This window comes from Salvia hispanica, chromosome 6, assembly GCF_029641045.1.
Source record: "Salvia hispanica isolate PSC_SH4W2 chromosome 6, Shi_PSC_v1, whole genome shotgun sequence".
NCBI classification, from domain to species: Eukaryota; Viridiplantae; Streptophyta; class Magnoliopsida; order Lamiales; family Lamiaceae; genus Salvia; species Salvia hispanica.
The window spans coordinates 6,295,520-6,310,985 of record NC_142697.1 but is presented as its reverse complement, the minus strand read 5'-3'; the positions used below and the strand labels follow the sequence as shown (position 1 = coordinate 6,310,985).

Sequence of the window (15,466 nt, the reverse complement as noted above, 5' to 3'; positions counted from 1 at the left end):
TGAAATTTTGTTTTGAAATTAAATACTCCATCCGTTTCTTCGTAGTTGAGTCATTTCTATATATGGTAACCTTTTTCTCTTTCTTACTTTATTCTCTCTTACTTTATTCTCTCTATTTTATTCACTTTATACTTTATTCTCTCTACCTTTTCCTTTCTCTTACTTTTTTATCTATTTATTTAACACATTCAATATTCCTTTCTAAAACTCCGTGCCGAAAAGTTTCGCCTCAACTATGGCGAAACGGAGGGAGTATCTAATTGTGTTTTCATCATTTTAAAAATTAATTAAGGAGGAAAGAATATTAAATTATTATTTTAATTATGTATATATATCTATGTATATATTATTTTAAATTATTGTGGTTCTGCAATAAATTGCATATAATAGGACTCGCGATGTAGAGTTGTGATCAATGTCGAACTAATTTTAAACACGGAACTAGTGACCAACGTAGCATGCAACCTGCGATACATAGGTAAGCAATATGTGATACATTGGCAAACAACTCAGCTTAAGGTTCCAAGCAACAGCTATACGAAATCAGAGAACTATGGTGACATCATAGTTAAAATTAGGGGTGTCCAAACAGGTAGCGGGTATCGAGTAATTTCAAACCCGACCCGATACCCGGCAGGTATCGCATACCCGCTACCCGAAAAAATCAGGTGCGGGTTCGGGATCGGGTAGTCTAGGCATGGTAATATCGGGTATCAGGTATACCCGTTACCCGAGCGGATATACCCGAAAAACCCACAATACCCGATTTCATAATGGTTTAATGCCTTTTTACCCAATACTTATAACTACACAAACTCAACCAACCATCCATTCCACCTCCGATGTGGGACAACTAAAACTTCATGCAAGAATGAAACATCTTTGGAAGAGATTATTATAAACACAACGTTTACTAAAAAAAACTAATGGTTGAATTTTTTAACTATAAACATTGTTCACTTCTATGATATTGCACAAAACAAATGCTTATATATGTATATACATGTATACATATTTTTGTGATGAAAATTGTACAACCAATCAACCAACATTAATGTGAATTATAAAGAAACAAAAAAAGGGTTATTTGAGGTTATTAGTTCTCTAATTAAAATGAAAATAAAGAAACAAAAAAAAAAGTCGTGATAGTAGGTAAAATATAATATATACATATCTATTTGAAAATACTTGATGAAATTTCCTTTTGTAAACAAGATTTACAATTATTTTTATTCAAGGATTTCTACTTGTTATCATTATTGCTTTCCTTTTGTAAACAAGATTTACAATTATTTTTATTCAAGGATTTCTACTTGTTATCATTATTGCTGGAGGTATAGACTATAGTGCTAAAATAAAGAAATTATTTCACCATTATTTGTCCATACATTAATTAATTAATAGTAGTAATATTTAAATAAAAAAAAAAGTAAAGCTAACTTTTATCATCCAGTATTAAATCAAGTATTCAAGTATTAAATATTAAATATTAATGTTAACTTGTATGGAATGCATGCTGACTCCCACAATGCTAATCCAACATTGTTAATCCCATATCGGTCATGCATTAAAGAATGAATTAGACGAAATCTATATAAAAGTTGTAGTGGTCCATTGCATCCAGCAGCACTCAGCGGGTATTCAGGATACCCGTTTAGCCTTGCGGGTTGGGTTCGGGTACTTAAAAATTGATTATTTTGAGTTTGGGTACCCGCAAAATCGGGTGCGGATACCTGCGGGTACCCGTTTCGACACCCCTAGTTAAAATGACAATCTAAGCAAGCAATTTGTGATACATAGTCAAGCAACTCGGTATATGGTTCCAAGCAATCTACAATACGAAATTACAGGTAATCAAGCAATCTGCGAGTCTTCGTTGATGATAGAGTGTCATTTTAGTATAACCTTGTATATATACAGAGATGTAATCAATCGATCACTTTAGAATATTAATAACTACAACTTAATCTGCACCACTCATTTTTATAAACTGGTGGTCTAGATTATGTCATGTGGAATTTATTTTTGAATTTGTTTATTAACACAAGGGTAAAATAGTCAACTACCCCATCTCCTAATCCCGCATGCTGTTGATATGGTATGATATAATTAATTTACATGGGTTTACGATTTTAATTTTAAGAATTCATCATTTTATTTTTATTATTTACTTTGCAAATTTTAATTTCTTTCGTCTAATTTTTTGGAATGTTACAAGTAGACCTTGATAAAAAAAAATAATCATGTTCATCTATTTAATATCTTAAAAATATTTTGTTATGACGTAACTACCCTTAGTAGGTGATTTATGATCATTTTTAGCCTTTAATAAATTAATATGCAGGGTGAAAATCGAGTATTTATTAGTTAAGTGGAGAATTAAAAGGTAAATTCCATGAATTGTACAATCCGCCTATTTTGCCTAGAAAGCTAATGAAATGTATAAACTCCCCCCAAAATGTACTCCATGGATAGTTAAGCGCCGTAGTTTTGAAGTTGAATGCCAATGGCATATCCATCAAGACCTAGAAAAAGGGTCCGACCGAATTCAATCTGCCGCGCCCCAGACGGCAGCGCCTTTCTCAAATGGTTTCCATTTTGAGTTTATTTTCTCCTTTGTTTCCTACTTCTGATTCTTTTCCCGATTGAAATCCAAGTTCATTATTTTTATCTAACATTTGATTCATTTTGTAGTGAAGGCTGTGGCATTTCTGTGGCACTTGCTTTGGCTGATATGCATGAGTGTGGAATCAACAAAAATACGACAAAAAAACTCAAAACTCAATGTGGGGATGGAAGCGTTGAGAGGCAGATGCCTAGATCAGCATTTCATTTCTTTATGTACGTTCTGTTCTTGACTAATATTAAAATTGAATTCCATGTTTATTGGATTAATTGCTAACTGGAGGTGTGATCAATTTCTAACTTGCTAACTCATCAAATAAGTATGAAAACTAAATTTGTGTTGACATACAAATGTCATCGTGTTGACATTTTTAATATACTATGGTGAAGAGTTAGAAACTTAAGAAACGTTAGCATTATAATGCGCCTCTTGTTAGTAGTCTATATATACGCAGTTCTTGCATTGGGAATATATATGAGCATTTTGTGGTTTGGTGTACTCTAATTATTTTAGGGGTTCTATATATATGGTAGGAAATGCAATCCTTTATCGCTTGGTGGTTATGCAGGGATGAATTTCTTAAGACTTGTGAAGAAGGGAACTTGATTGAGAAAGATAAGAAGGGATGTGACGCGTGGAAGAATATGTCAATGAAGGTATCTCAAATGGTAGTTCCAACTGTACATAGACTTTGATAGTATATGACTGTCTGATTCATTCACGTTTTCAAGGAGAGACAGCCTTATGTTGATCAAGCAGTTAAACTAGACATAGCGTATTTGAGGCTGTTGCAGGAGGAGGAGACTCATATTCAACCGGTAATTTAATGAGATTTGCTTTCTTCCTTTATACTTGTTGATCACATAATGGAGATAATACACATTGGTGTGTTGTAGACAATATTGGAAACCAATTTAATTGCATCATCTCAAATCTAATTATTGCATTAATAGAGTCTACCTGCAACTCTCCTTCCTTAATTGAAAGAAAACTGTCTGTGTGTCTTCTTATTGATTGGATGAGATATTACCTAAAAGGATTTAGATTTAGGTGGATGATGAAGCAGATTCAGCTGATGTTGGCAAATATGATAAGGTATGATCAAATTATTAATCATGTTTCTATCATTGCAAACTCTGGTTTGTGTAACATTGTTGTATGGCAGAGGTATGAAGACTCAATGATGAATTATTATGACTCTGAAAACTCGGACTGGGTTCAATTCTTAAACATATGGCAATGGGACCTTGGATCCTAAAGCATTAGTAAGTAACACCTCATTTTCTTTCTCATCTGTAATCAGTATTCCTTGTACAAATATACGACAAACTATGGGAAATAGGTAATAGATGTGGGCTTGGGTGGCTCGCAAGTTTTTCGAATATCAAAGATCACACTGGGCGATGGATGTTAATGTTTTTTTTTTTTTTCTTGGAGCTTTGCTGTTTTTCGAGCTGGTGCGAGTCACGTTGGTCATGTAACTCATCTCAGACTCGTTTTGCTCCATTCTGGCTTTGGAGTACTTGAATTTGTTTCACTTTAAGTGGATATTGATAGTTGAGTTAAAACACAACTGGCCATATTTTGGATGATACTGCAAATATGAGATGTTGGTTTTACTTTTGGATAGCTCCTACAAGAGCGTTATAGCATGGGAAATAATTTCTCAAGTCGTTATATTTTATATGTAACTGTAATATCTGAAATAAAGAATACTCTCTTCATCCCCTAATAATAATATGTCCTAGTTTTACTCATCATGAGTTTGAAAAAACATTAGTCTGTGTATCAGTTGGATTATTGTAGTGGATTATGGGTATTAGTTAGGGATGTTGATCTGGCTAACCTATTTTGGTTTGGGCCAAGTTGATCGGGTTGTCAAGCTATTCGCGATATGAATTTTTTTGGGTTATAAATAAAAAAATAAAAAAATAAACATGGAAAAAATCAGCCCTATGGTGTCAACATTTTTGCCTAACATTGAGAACGTTTCCCCACCACTTTCTAGAAAATCAACCTTATTAACTTCGTAGGGTTTAGGGATTTGAATGTGGATATTGTCTTGGACTGGACCTGGTTAATTAGAGAGATAAACAATGGAGCATGTGGAGACAGTGAAGCCATGGTGTGGGGTCGACATAAGCGGGTGACGGTGGTGGCGACGTAGATGAAGGAATGGGGCATGGGTTAGAGGGTGTATATAAATAAAACAAAATGCAAAGGATGAAAACTTTTTCAAATTAATCATCGTCGTTTTAAATAAAATCAAATGAAAAGGATGAAATTTTTTTCAAATGAAACATCGTCGTTTTAAGGGTCAAATACAACGTTGTTTCAATGCTCAAACACGCATGCCACGTCAACTTCTTGGCGTGCCAAATTAGATAATTCCCTTCCTACTATTCGACGAATGAGATATTTGATCATTTTTCAAACATCATGATTTGTTGTTCAAATTTGGGAAAGTGTGGGACAAATCAAGGTTGTTCAAATTTGGGAAAGTGTGGGACAAATCAAGGATGGTATATTCTTCGTGATTTTACAAGCAACTAAACCTAAATTATATAATGATTTTATTTTTTTAAATATAATTATTGTAAATATATATTGTGGGGCATGTTAGGGTGCCACCACCCCTATAACACCATACCACCATTTCTAGCCAATCATTTGTACACGTGGACGAATAATAAGCTGCCACGTGGCAAAATAAAAAAATTCTGGAAAAAGACGGACAGCAATCTGCTGTTCTTTAAACAGCAATTTTTCTTGAACAGCAATATCCAACACACTATACAGCAATCTATAGATTGCTGTCTACCGTATTGAATATTGCTGTGTAGCGTTAATAATATTGCTGTATAAGCGTTGTCACGTTGTCATTTTAAGAGGAGTTGTCATTTTAACACAAACCTATATATTGTATCATAAGCATGCAATACAAAGAAGCAAATAATTATTTTAATTATATAGTAAAACACTCCTCCCTCATAGTCAAATAGATCGTCTCGATATGACAAAACACTTTGACAAATGCACTATTTTATAAATCCATACTTTTACACAATATAAATTTACTCAGAATAAGATAGTGCTGCCTATTATTATATGTTAGTAGTACCTTATAATTATAATGTCAATTTAATCAAGTGCAATTTACTTAGTAGTAAGATTTTTCGATACCAATAGATAAGATGAGTTTTCGAATCACTACAATCCGTTAATGAGGAACTCCCTTTCTATTAAAGAAAAAAAAATCCAGTATAATAAACTTAATATGCATACAATATTTTATGTATCACAGGATAAATGTTGTCCCTTGCGAATGACTTCGTTTCACTTCCTTCATCATTTGCATATGTTGAACCCTCAAACCTCTTTCTTCAGCCTGGACCAATTCAATTTTAATATAACTTGGAAAAATACATAAATAAACATATATAATTGAGACATTATTTTACTAACAATTGAGACTTTTTATGAACACGGGTATTTGTTTGCTAACTACTACTTGAAGAATAAAACACAATTAGAAACCATTTTCTGATCATTTTGTAATTTGCACATAAACGTGTTTTCTCTTGCTGTAGAAATATAAGTGAAGAATATAGTTTATGACCTATATAGTTAACTCAAGGAATTCATAATTATAATAATATAATCCTTCATATCATAATAAATTCACACTTGAATGATGATAAAGATTTTAAGAGATGTTATTTGTGAAAAGATAAAATAATTAATGTGGGAGAACTTTTTCTTAAAATGAGAGAAATATGACATTTTTTATGGAACAAAATAAAAATGAAAATATGACATCTATTTTGGGACAAAATGGAGAGTACAAATTATGTCTAACTTAGCAATAGAAACCATATTTGATTTTCTACGCGAAGAGTTTATGACTGTCCATAGACTATACGGTACATATCATTTAGTACTTTGTTTTAATTTAAAGACTCTTTAACATACTGTATTTGAATAACTCGCCTAAAACTCGCCCCTGACAACACTATGAGCCTAGAGCTTATTGATTTTCCCGCCAAGGTGCCAAAGCTAGAATTTTCAGCTGCGCTTCTGTCATCCCATCCCCACTTTGGGACCAAATGCAAATCCTATCAAAATCAGGCTATACATATTGAACACAAAGTTTGTGAGATGTTCACTCAAGGGATCGGTGGCCCAAGTTTTAATCTGTTTTCTTTGCTCGTGCTCCTCGTAAGAAAAAAAACAGAGCCCTAAAACACGAATCACTTCCCCATTCCTACAACCGATGAATAATTATTTGATATCATTCCAATCTGGGAATCATCAAATACGTGTTCCAAACAACATTTATCGGCATGCCTTTCTCGGCCTCACAAATATGCCATCCTCTTTCCAACCCGCCAATTCATTAGAGGCCCACGCCAACTACAATGTTATCTCCTATCTCTTCATATTCCTTTTTTATTCTATTAGGATTTTGCATATCATCGATTGATTATCTTGGCCACATCTACAGCCTACTCAACATACTCTGATTACATGAAGTAATCTCTTAAAATGCCTCATAAGAGTGGAGAGTTATCTAATGTTGTTTCTTAAAAACAACTAGTTTTGAAACGACACGAATTGTTAATGTAAAAGAGATGAAGAGAAAAAAATAGGTAAAGTAAGAGAGAAAAGACGGTGGATTTAGTGTTAAGAGATTATAGGGTCAATTTACTAAATGTATAATTTCTTTTTCTAAGAAACAGACTAAAATGAAAGAGTTTTTATATTTAAGGAACGGAGGGAGTAATATAAAAGGAACTGATGAGTACCAAGTTGTTGATGCGAGACAAAGACAGGGATTCAACAATTTCGTACATTAAGAGGGTGTTCGGTTTGCAAGATTGTATATCCAGGATTAAATTTGTAGTGTGTTTGGTTCATGAGATTTAATCAAACAATTCAATTATAGATGGATAATCATTGGATAATTAGTCATAGCTAAACCCCTATGACTAAAATAATCTCATAATTCAATTCTATATTGTATCTTGGTATTATTAAACCTAATTCTATTGTTTATATAAGCCATTCAGAACGCAAAAATTAATAGCAATAAATATATGGAGCAGCAGAAGAAAAGAACACGTACATTGGCAACGGCGTACCTCAAGTGATGCAACGAGTAAAACTGGGTTTACCAGTTCTTGGAATAATTGTTTGTACTGTTTGAGCATCACCGACAGCTCCGTTAATAGAAAACATATCTTCTCAACCTATAAGAATTCACGATTACTAATTACTTTTATGTAATCAATTTTACCATTTTTCTTAGCTCTCAAATTAATTTTCCTAATTTTACAAAAAGTAGTTTCATTTATGTTTCCCATTTGACATAATCAAATCCCTTCATTTGTTGACTTTCAAGTGAATTTATATATTCCGTCCATGACACATTTCTGTTTTTATAAACTTTCTTTCTCCAATTAATACGCACGGTCATTTTTTCTCTCTCCTATTAAAATATTAATCTCTCTTTCTCTCTCTATTCTAATATACCCACCTTTTTTCTCTTCAATTAAACATTTTAATCAATAATTCTTAAAATCTTGTATCGGTCAAGAAATGTGTCATTTTAGTCGGAACGAAGAGAGTATAACTAAAATATATCAATACCAATTTCTTCTATTCCCTCCGCCCATAAAAATAGGCCATAAAATATCTCAAGTATTTAGTAGGAACATTGTTTTAAAAACATTGAAACTACAATTGTGTTCCCATAAATTTGTATCAGAAATATATTCATTTTGATTACCTGGCAGTACATATCCATGATACTTTCTTCGATATATGCCATGACTTTAGTGGCGGTGGATATAGCATCATAGAAGGCCATCACATCTACCTAAATAATCAAGGAAAAGAATACAAACTCTTAATTAGGATCCTAAGGAAAAGAATACAAACTCTTAATTAGGATCCTAATCGAATCCTAAAGAAATTATGATGCCGCTTAAATTGATAACTTACAACTATATCAGTAACATATATTACAAATGTCAACACAAAGACATTTATATGTCAACTAAATACGTATATCTTATGTTGACATCTATATTTACATATCAATTGAAGACATGCATATGTCAACTACATTTAGTTGGTATACAAATGTCTTTGTGCTGACATTCATAACATAGGTTATTAACATAATTATAAGTTATCAATTTAAGATAGTTAAGAATTAATAATATCTCCTATTAATTAAGTTTTTACATATATTTTGTATTTCAAAGTTTAGATAAAATAAAAAAATGTAAGTTAGAGAAATAGTTAAGCAAGAGATAATTAAGTACCTGTGCGTCTTGGACAAGAGGAACGCAAAGTGAAATGGCGGATAGTTTTCTGACAACCCTTCCAACAGCTTCCATATTCCTACCCTCAATTCGACACCATTCATTCAGCATTCCCATTTCCGACCTCAATATATGCACTAACTTTATTCCTTGTTTCAGCTTCTCAATTTCACACCGTTTCTCTACTCTCAACTTTCTTCTCATTGAATTTTTTATCCACCCATTCAACAACTTTCCCTGCTCGGGATTTCATTTGTTAAACATCTCAAAAATAGAGTTGAGAATTCGCAATATAGTTACGGTATATTGTCACAATACACATGCGCTCCTGTGTTTCATAAAATTAGATATTTTTGGGACTGACATGAATTTTAAATTCATAACGTAGAACCATACGACATAAGTCATTATTAAGTATTATTGAGTTCATTATTAGTTTATTTTAGATAATTCTGTGTTATGGTTCATTCATCTCGTGAGAGTCAAACATATTGCACACAAAATGTTAACAAACTAAAAACTAACTTCGTGTTATTAAACAATGACCTTTTGTGTTTTGATTATGCATTCTACCTTTAAAATGAATTCCGCATTGATCAATCTCCATACGTGTTCAAAAAATAACTCTATGGAGTAATGAAAATTTTATAAAGGACTATATCCTATAATGAACGTTATTATACGCAAAATATTCATTATTTCGGGTAGTCATTTATATATACTCATAATATAAGGGGGCAGTGATATAATGAAAACCATATTCAAAACTTTAATCCTAGCCACTAATTATTATAGATCAACGCTTATTATGTTTCAAGATTAAAATTTCAATAACTTTTATAAAACTGTCAATAGAGGGTATATTAGACACTTTCATAATACTGTGAATCATTTAATTATAGAATATATAATTGCGTAATCCCGATTTCGTCGTTCTCTCTCCTTCCACTAATCATGTTAATTAAATCGTTGCAATTAATCCCTCTCATTCCAACTTTTTGCCTTTTCCTCGTTCTCTCTCCTTTTCGACTATTCTTCCCCCTCGTTCTCTCAACCCTCATTCAACGGTTGCGGCGGTGATTATTTGTGAAGCAGCAGCAGAACAAAAGAATCAATGCAATTTCAACGCAAAAAATCACCAACAGCAGAGCAAAAGAATCAACGAAATTTCGGCGCAAAAAATCAATACAGATTTCAGAATTCAACAAAAAAGCAACACGGTCGATTCAACATAAATTCAACAAAAAAATCAACACAGATTTTAAAATCAACATAGAATCAATACGATATCAACAAAATATTCCACTTCAGTATAACAAAAAAATCAATGCAATTTCAACGCAAAAATTCACCAACAACAGAACGAAAGAATCAATGAAATTTCAGCGCAAAAAATAAAAACAGATTTCAGAATTCAACAAAAAAGCAGCATGATTGATTCATCACAAATTCAACAAAAAATCTTCATAAAATTAACACAGATTTTAGAATCAACATAGAATCAACACTATTTCAACACAAAATTCATGAACACCAACAAATGATCAACGCAATTAAAGTTTCAGCGTCAATTACAGCGGTGTTAAGATCCTTTCAAAGATGTGAATATTTTTAGTTTTGGAAGGTGAGAGAGAAATTAGGAATGCATAAACAGTTCATAAACTTAACTTACAAAAATACCCTCTGTTAACAAAACACATGCTCTTGTTGAGATAGAAATTCTACGCAATATTAACCACAGATCTATTATAATTAATGGCTAGGATTAAAGTTTTGAGTTTCTATTAGATATATAGTTTGCATTGTTGGATCACATCTCCATGATATAAAGTATTAAGTAGATAGTAAGAGATAAATGAAAGTAAAGTAGGTGATAGAATAAAGTAAAAAGTGAATAAATATTTTGTTTTTTAAAAAAAATGGAATGCCTCAACTTTGTTGGTATATTTCAAAATAGAATACCGACTCAATTCCATTGGGACGTAGAGAATATTTAATAAGTAGTGAATTAAATATAGATTTGAATAACGCGAGAATAAAGGTGAGTCTGTGAATCGACACTACATACCTGAGCCGCTCTGTTGACGGTAGCCATGGATGATTCAGCTCGAGCATTTGCAAATCTCCACTGCAACAGCCTGTTGTACATTAGGCGGTACTGATGGTACTCTTCTTCCAATAAAGGTGAAACCTTCTTCTGCCTGAAGTATTTCAAAACCCCACTCACACGGCCGCTTCTCGCTTCCCGTTTCGCTAGCTTCTCGGGCGCCGGGGGAGATGGGGAAGAAAGCGACCTGCCGGGCGACAAGGCCCACGCAGAAGGAGAAGTTGACGCCGATCGCTTTCTCCTCGACCCCTCCTCCGTCTTGCTCATGCTACGCGGCAAAAACCTAACCAAACCGCCCTCCGCCTCTTTATTTAATTCCTTTGCTCCTCTTTTCTGATAGATTATTGACGCTCCCAGGCCCGGCATTGGCGCCGCGCTGAAGCTCTTTCTCCGGGGTATGCCGGGGGAGGTGCTTCCGTTCTGATGCCTACGCTCTTGTGATTTATCCATCTTTAACTCGAACAAATATTTGCTAACTAAAACTATAAGGAATATGTATAGACAATTTGTTAGTGTGCATGAATTAATGTGGCGCGGCTCTTTTACTATTGTTTTTGTTAATTATTTAATTAATTAGGCGGCGGATGGAATAGTCTTACAATATACCTACCATGATAGTTGGAAAGTTGAGAGCACGTTACTGCCTCGGACTTATGGCTTTGAGTTCGAGGACTCCCACGAATACACTATGCTTGATACCACGTCAATTTGATATATATATTTGAAAATTTAACATTATTATTTTATATCTTCTAGTAGTAATTTTATTACTACTCACTCCGTTCCATAATAGTAGAGTCATTTTGCTATTTTGGTACGTTCCATAATAATAGAGTCATTTCCCTTTATAGTAAAAATCAACACATTTTTCCACACTTACTTTACTCTCTCTTACTTTTTTCTCTCTTCATCTCTCTATCTTTTTCATTTACCACTTTATTCACTCTTTACTTAACTCACCTAACACAATTTTTTCTTAATCTCTGTGCCGAAAAGAAACACCTCCATTACTATGGAACGGAGAGAGTAGTATTTTTTTAATTTATCATTCTTCTTTAGTCAGAACTCGAACTTTGTAGGAGTACTTATAACACAATTCACATTTCACCAAATGAAAAACATAAACGAAAAATGTTTTATTTGTATGTGTTTATGATGTCCGCGCAGGGTGTCTACTCAAATTTGGCTCCATGCATATCGATTTTAGTTAATCGAAAATACTACATCTGTCCCATCACCCCATATTAATCGCACTTTTCTATTTCAGCTCGTCTCAAACTACTTACACTATTTATATTTTAAATAAGAATTATGATATTTAACTAATAAATTAGAGTTAATTAAGTGGTCTCTTATTAAATACTCCCTCCGTCCCATTTTAGGAGTCCCGGTTTACCATTTTTGGATGTCCCACTTTAGGAGTCCCGGTTGAAATATTCCATAAATGGTATTAGGCCCCACATTCCACTAACCTTTTCCCACTCACATTTTATTATAAAACTAATATAAAAAAGTAGGACCCACATTCCATTATCTTTTTTCACCTACCTTTCTGTGTATTTCTTAAAACCCGTGCCGAACTCAACCGGGACTCCTAAAGTGAGACGGAGGGAGTAATCTTTAATTACACTTAAAATATTAACTTATTTATATTAGAAAATGAATCCTAAATTTACAATTTAAAATGAAAAATGCGAGTAATATGGAATGGATGGAGTGTGATTTATGAACAATGTTACTGCAGAGAACTCAAAAGTTGTGGATTTTTAACCATACGCTTTAACTCGAAAGTCGCGGAAAATTACGCATTTTACTCCCATTACTTCTATATTATAACACCGTCATAGTAACAAAGGAGTATTTTGTTTACAAAGAGTGAAACATTCATATATTTAGCTAAAAATATTATGTGGCTCATAGCTTGGACGTCTTAAAAAGGATAATACTTACTCAATCTTTTAAAAAGTAGATAATATTTGTCATTCTAGAATGTTCCTAAAAGTTGATCATTTTTATTTTAAAGAAAACTATTTTTTCTTTTTAACGAGGTTGAATCTGATCCTCCATTAATAATATTTCAGTCACTTCTGTTTCAAATATTGTCTATATTTTTTTAGAAATGAAGGTAGTAATATTTATAAAATTGGTTTACTTAATTAATATTAGATGCAATTATAGTAAATAATAATGTTAATAATGACATTAATTAAAATTCGATGTTTTTGTTGAGTATAATGGCTCTAGTTGGGGCTTTGCTTCGTTGTTACTTTTTAAAGTCTAGAAATGTCAATCGAGCCAACTTGTTTGAATTGTTAGGCGATTAGAGTGTGGAATATTCATATTATGATTTTTTTTTGTTATATATTTATAACTATAATCTTAATACCGTGTTTATGTTGTGAAAATTGAGTAATGGAGATAAACACTGGTAAGACATGATACAATCTAAAAGAATGATGAAATGTTACACGAAAATAAATTGAATTGAAATATAAATGAAATTATAAACCGTAAGAGAAAAGTCAAGCCGAGTCCACTTTCTGCTAGACAAGATACGCATCGGTAATACTCTTGATTTGACGTGTCATCCCAAAAGATAAAACGACTTCATCTATGAAGTAGCACCTCTAACAGCATAGCTCTGATGCTCTGGATGATGACGAGGGAAGAGTTTTTAAATAAAAACAAAATTGAGAGGTAGAGAGCTTATGCAAAGAAGTTGATTAGTGTTGTATGGTAGAATGCAAGGATGACTATCTACCTTATTTATAGGTGTAGTCCAATGCATGTGGAGGCTGGAGTCAATAAAGACAATAAGTATGCCATCATTGCTGGAGTGTAACTGTCGGGGGTTACAAGTTGTGACAGGCACCAGTGTTGGAGTTAGAGGCTGAACTTGGATGAATGTATCTAGACGTATTGTGCATCTAGGTTCGTTCATGAATGTGGACATTCAACTTGTCAACCACGTCTGCTTCGCCGCGTCATGTTGGCGATGTGGCTAGCTAGCTTGGATTGGTGAGGTGGTCTAAAATAATTATATTGAGCTCAGGTAAAGCTCAAGCACCAAGCCTCACGACCATACCAAAACAATGACCAAAGACCAATTACTAGTATCTAAGCGCCAAGTCCAATGACCAGTCCCAAGCGCTGATCATTTATCGTCCAGCGCGAGGCACAATGTTATGCCCCCGCCCCATTCACGACCACGACGTGCGTCGTGCGGGGCCTGTGGCTGGTGGCCTCGACGAGGCGAGATAGGCACAGGGGGAGGAGGAGGTGGGGGGGCACGCGTGTGTTGGTTATGCTGACCTTCCTAACCCACTATAATTATTACTCCCTCCGTTCACAAAGTTTGTCCTATTTTACGTTCGTCCCACAAAGTTTGTCTCACTTGGAATCTTACCAAAAGTAGACATTAAATGCACCTCTCAATCTCGTCAATGTGAGACCCCTTATTCTAGTACACATCTCCATTTAATACAAAATCAACGTGTCGGGTCAAATTGGGACAAACTTTGTGGGACAGAGGGAATACATGTTACTATAATTTAATCTACTCTCTCCGTTCCTAAAAAGTATGAACTATTTTCTCATTAGTCCGTCTCAGAAAAGTACTCCCTCCGTCTCGGCTAAGATGACACGTTTTTTAGCCGGCATGAGATTTTAGGAGTTGTTGGTTATTGTGGTTAATTGGATAGAGAAATGTATGGAAGTATTAAATGAAGAGAGAAAGAGAGTTAAATATCTAATTGGAAAGAAAAAAAGTAGTTGAATGTATTAATTGAAAGAGAAAGTTACCAAAATAGAAATGTGTTATCTTGGTTGTGACAAATTGAGAAGGAAAGCGTGTCATTTTAAGTAAGAAGGAGAGAGTATAAACTTTCTAATTTCAAAATAGATAAACAACATATTATCACTACACATCATTTTATTTACAACTAACAATATTCACACTACCCTTTATCTCCCCCTCTAGGGGTGGGTAGGTACGATATATCTTACCGAAATACTGTAAATTCGGTATGCGAAAAAATCATACCTTTACCTTACTAAAATTTTCGGTATACCTTATTTTCGGCATGACAAAGTTCCATACCGACACCGTACCTTATTTTCGGTATACTGTACTTTTGCGGTATACTTGACTTGCAACTTCAATGAAAAATAGACAATGAGTTTTATTTATATTTTATAATTTAAAAAAATATATTAAATATAATTCATTTATAATTATATTTATATTTTATAATTGATTTTATAATTTGAAACTATATAAAATATATTTTATATGTAATTATATTTATAATTTATCGTACATACCTTAATTAAATGTATATACTGATTTTGGTACGCTGTGGTATACCGCGGTATTCCGGTATGGTATACCTTTACAATACCAGA

General features: G+C 33.3%; 2 protein-coding genes across 6 annotated transcripts; one reads left to right on the top strand and one right to left on the bottom strand.

Annotated features, from left to right (window-relative positions):
• Positions 1-2,408: 2,408 nt before the first annotated feature.
• LOC148923128 (HMG-box (high mobility group) DNA-binding family protein) lies at positions 2,409-4,216 on the top strand. 5 transcript variants are annotated; one of them, XM_089062048.1, is made up of 7 exons: positions 2,409-2,589; positions 2,700-2,841; positions 3,195-3,282; positions 3,367-3,444; positions 3,677-3,721; positions 3,792-3,891; positions 4,064-4,216. In XM_089062048.1, the coding sequence occupies exons 1-6, from the start codon at positions 2,439-2,441 to the stop codon at positions 3,882-3,884; spliced, it is 597 nt and encodes a 198-aa protein (XP_088918174.1). In that variant the 5' UTR covers positions 2,409-2,438; the 3' UTR covers positions 3,885-3,891; positions 4,064-4,216. The 5 variants fall into 5 exon arrangements, with proteins under 5 accessions (XP_088918174.1, XP_088918173.1, XP_088918177.1 ...); XM_089062047.1 differs by having other exon boundaries at positions 3,358-3,444; XM_089062049.1 differs by having other exon boundaries at positions 2,453-2,589; positions 2,695-2,841; positions 3,358-3,444.
• Positions 4,217-5,852: 1,636 nt separating this feature from the next.
• Positions 5,853-11,512, bottom strand: QWRF7 (QWRF motif protein (DUF566)). The gene is made up of 5 exons (XM_089060029.1): positions 11,024-11,512; positions 8,956-9,192; positions 8,415-8,504; positions 7,752-7,875; positions 5,853-6,014 (listed from the first exon to the last, which is right to left on the bottom strand). Exons 1-5 carry the CDS (start codon positions 11,510-11,512, stop codon positions 6,010-6,012), a joined length of 945 nt encoding a protein of 314 aa, XP_088916155.1. The 3' UTR covers positions 5,853-6,009.
• Between the last annotated feature and the right edge of the window lie 3,954 nt (positions 11,513-15,466).

Bases quoted from the DNA above. Each gene is read 5' to 3' on its own strand.
- LOC148923128 (XM_089062047.1), top strand. From the start codon at position 2,439: ATGTATAAACTCCCCCCAAAATGTACTCCATGGATAGTTAAGCGCCGT. The intron at 2,842-3,194 runs GTACGTTCTGTT...GTGGTTATGCAG, and splicing joins TCAGCATTTCATTTCTTTAT to GGATGAATTTCTTAAGACTT. The intron at 3,445-3,676 runs GTAATTTAATGA...ATTTAGATTTAG, and splicing joins AGGAGACTCATATTCAACCG to GTGGATGATGAAGCAGATTC.
- QWRF7 (XM_089060029.1), bottom strand. From the start codon at position 11,512: ATGGATAAATCACAAGAGCGTAGGCATCAGAACGGAAGCACCTCCCCC. The intron at 9,193-11,023 runs GTATGTAGTGTC...AATCCCGAGCAG, and splicing joins CCGTCAACAGAGCGGCTCAG to GGAAAGTTGTTGAATGGGTG. The intron at 7,876-8,414 runs GTAATCAAAATG...GAATTCTTATAG, and splicing joins TCATGGATATGTACTGCCAG to GTTGAGAAGATATGTTTTCT.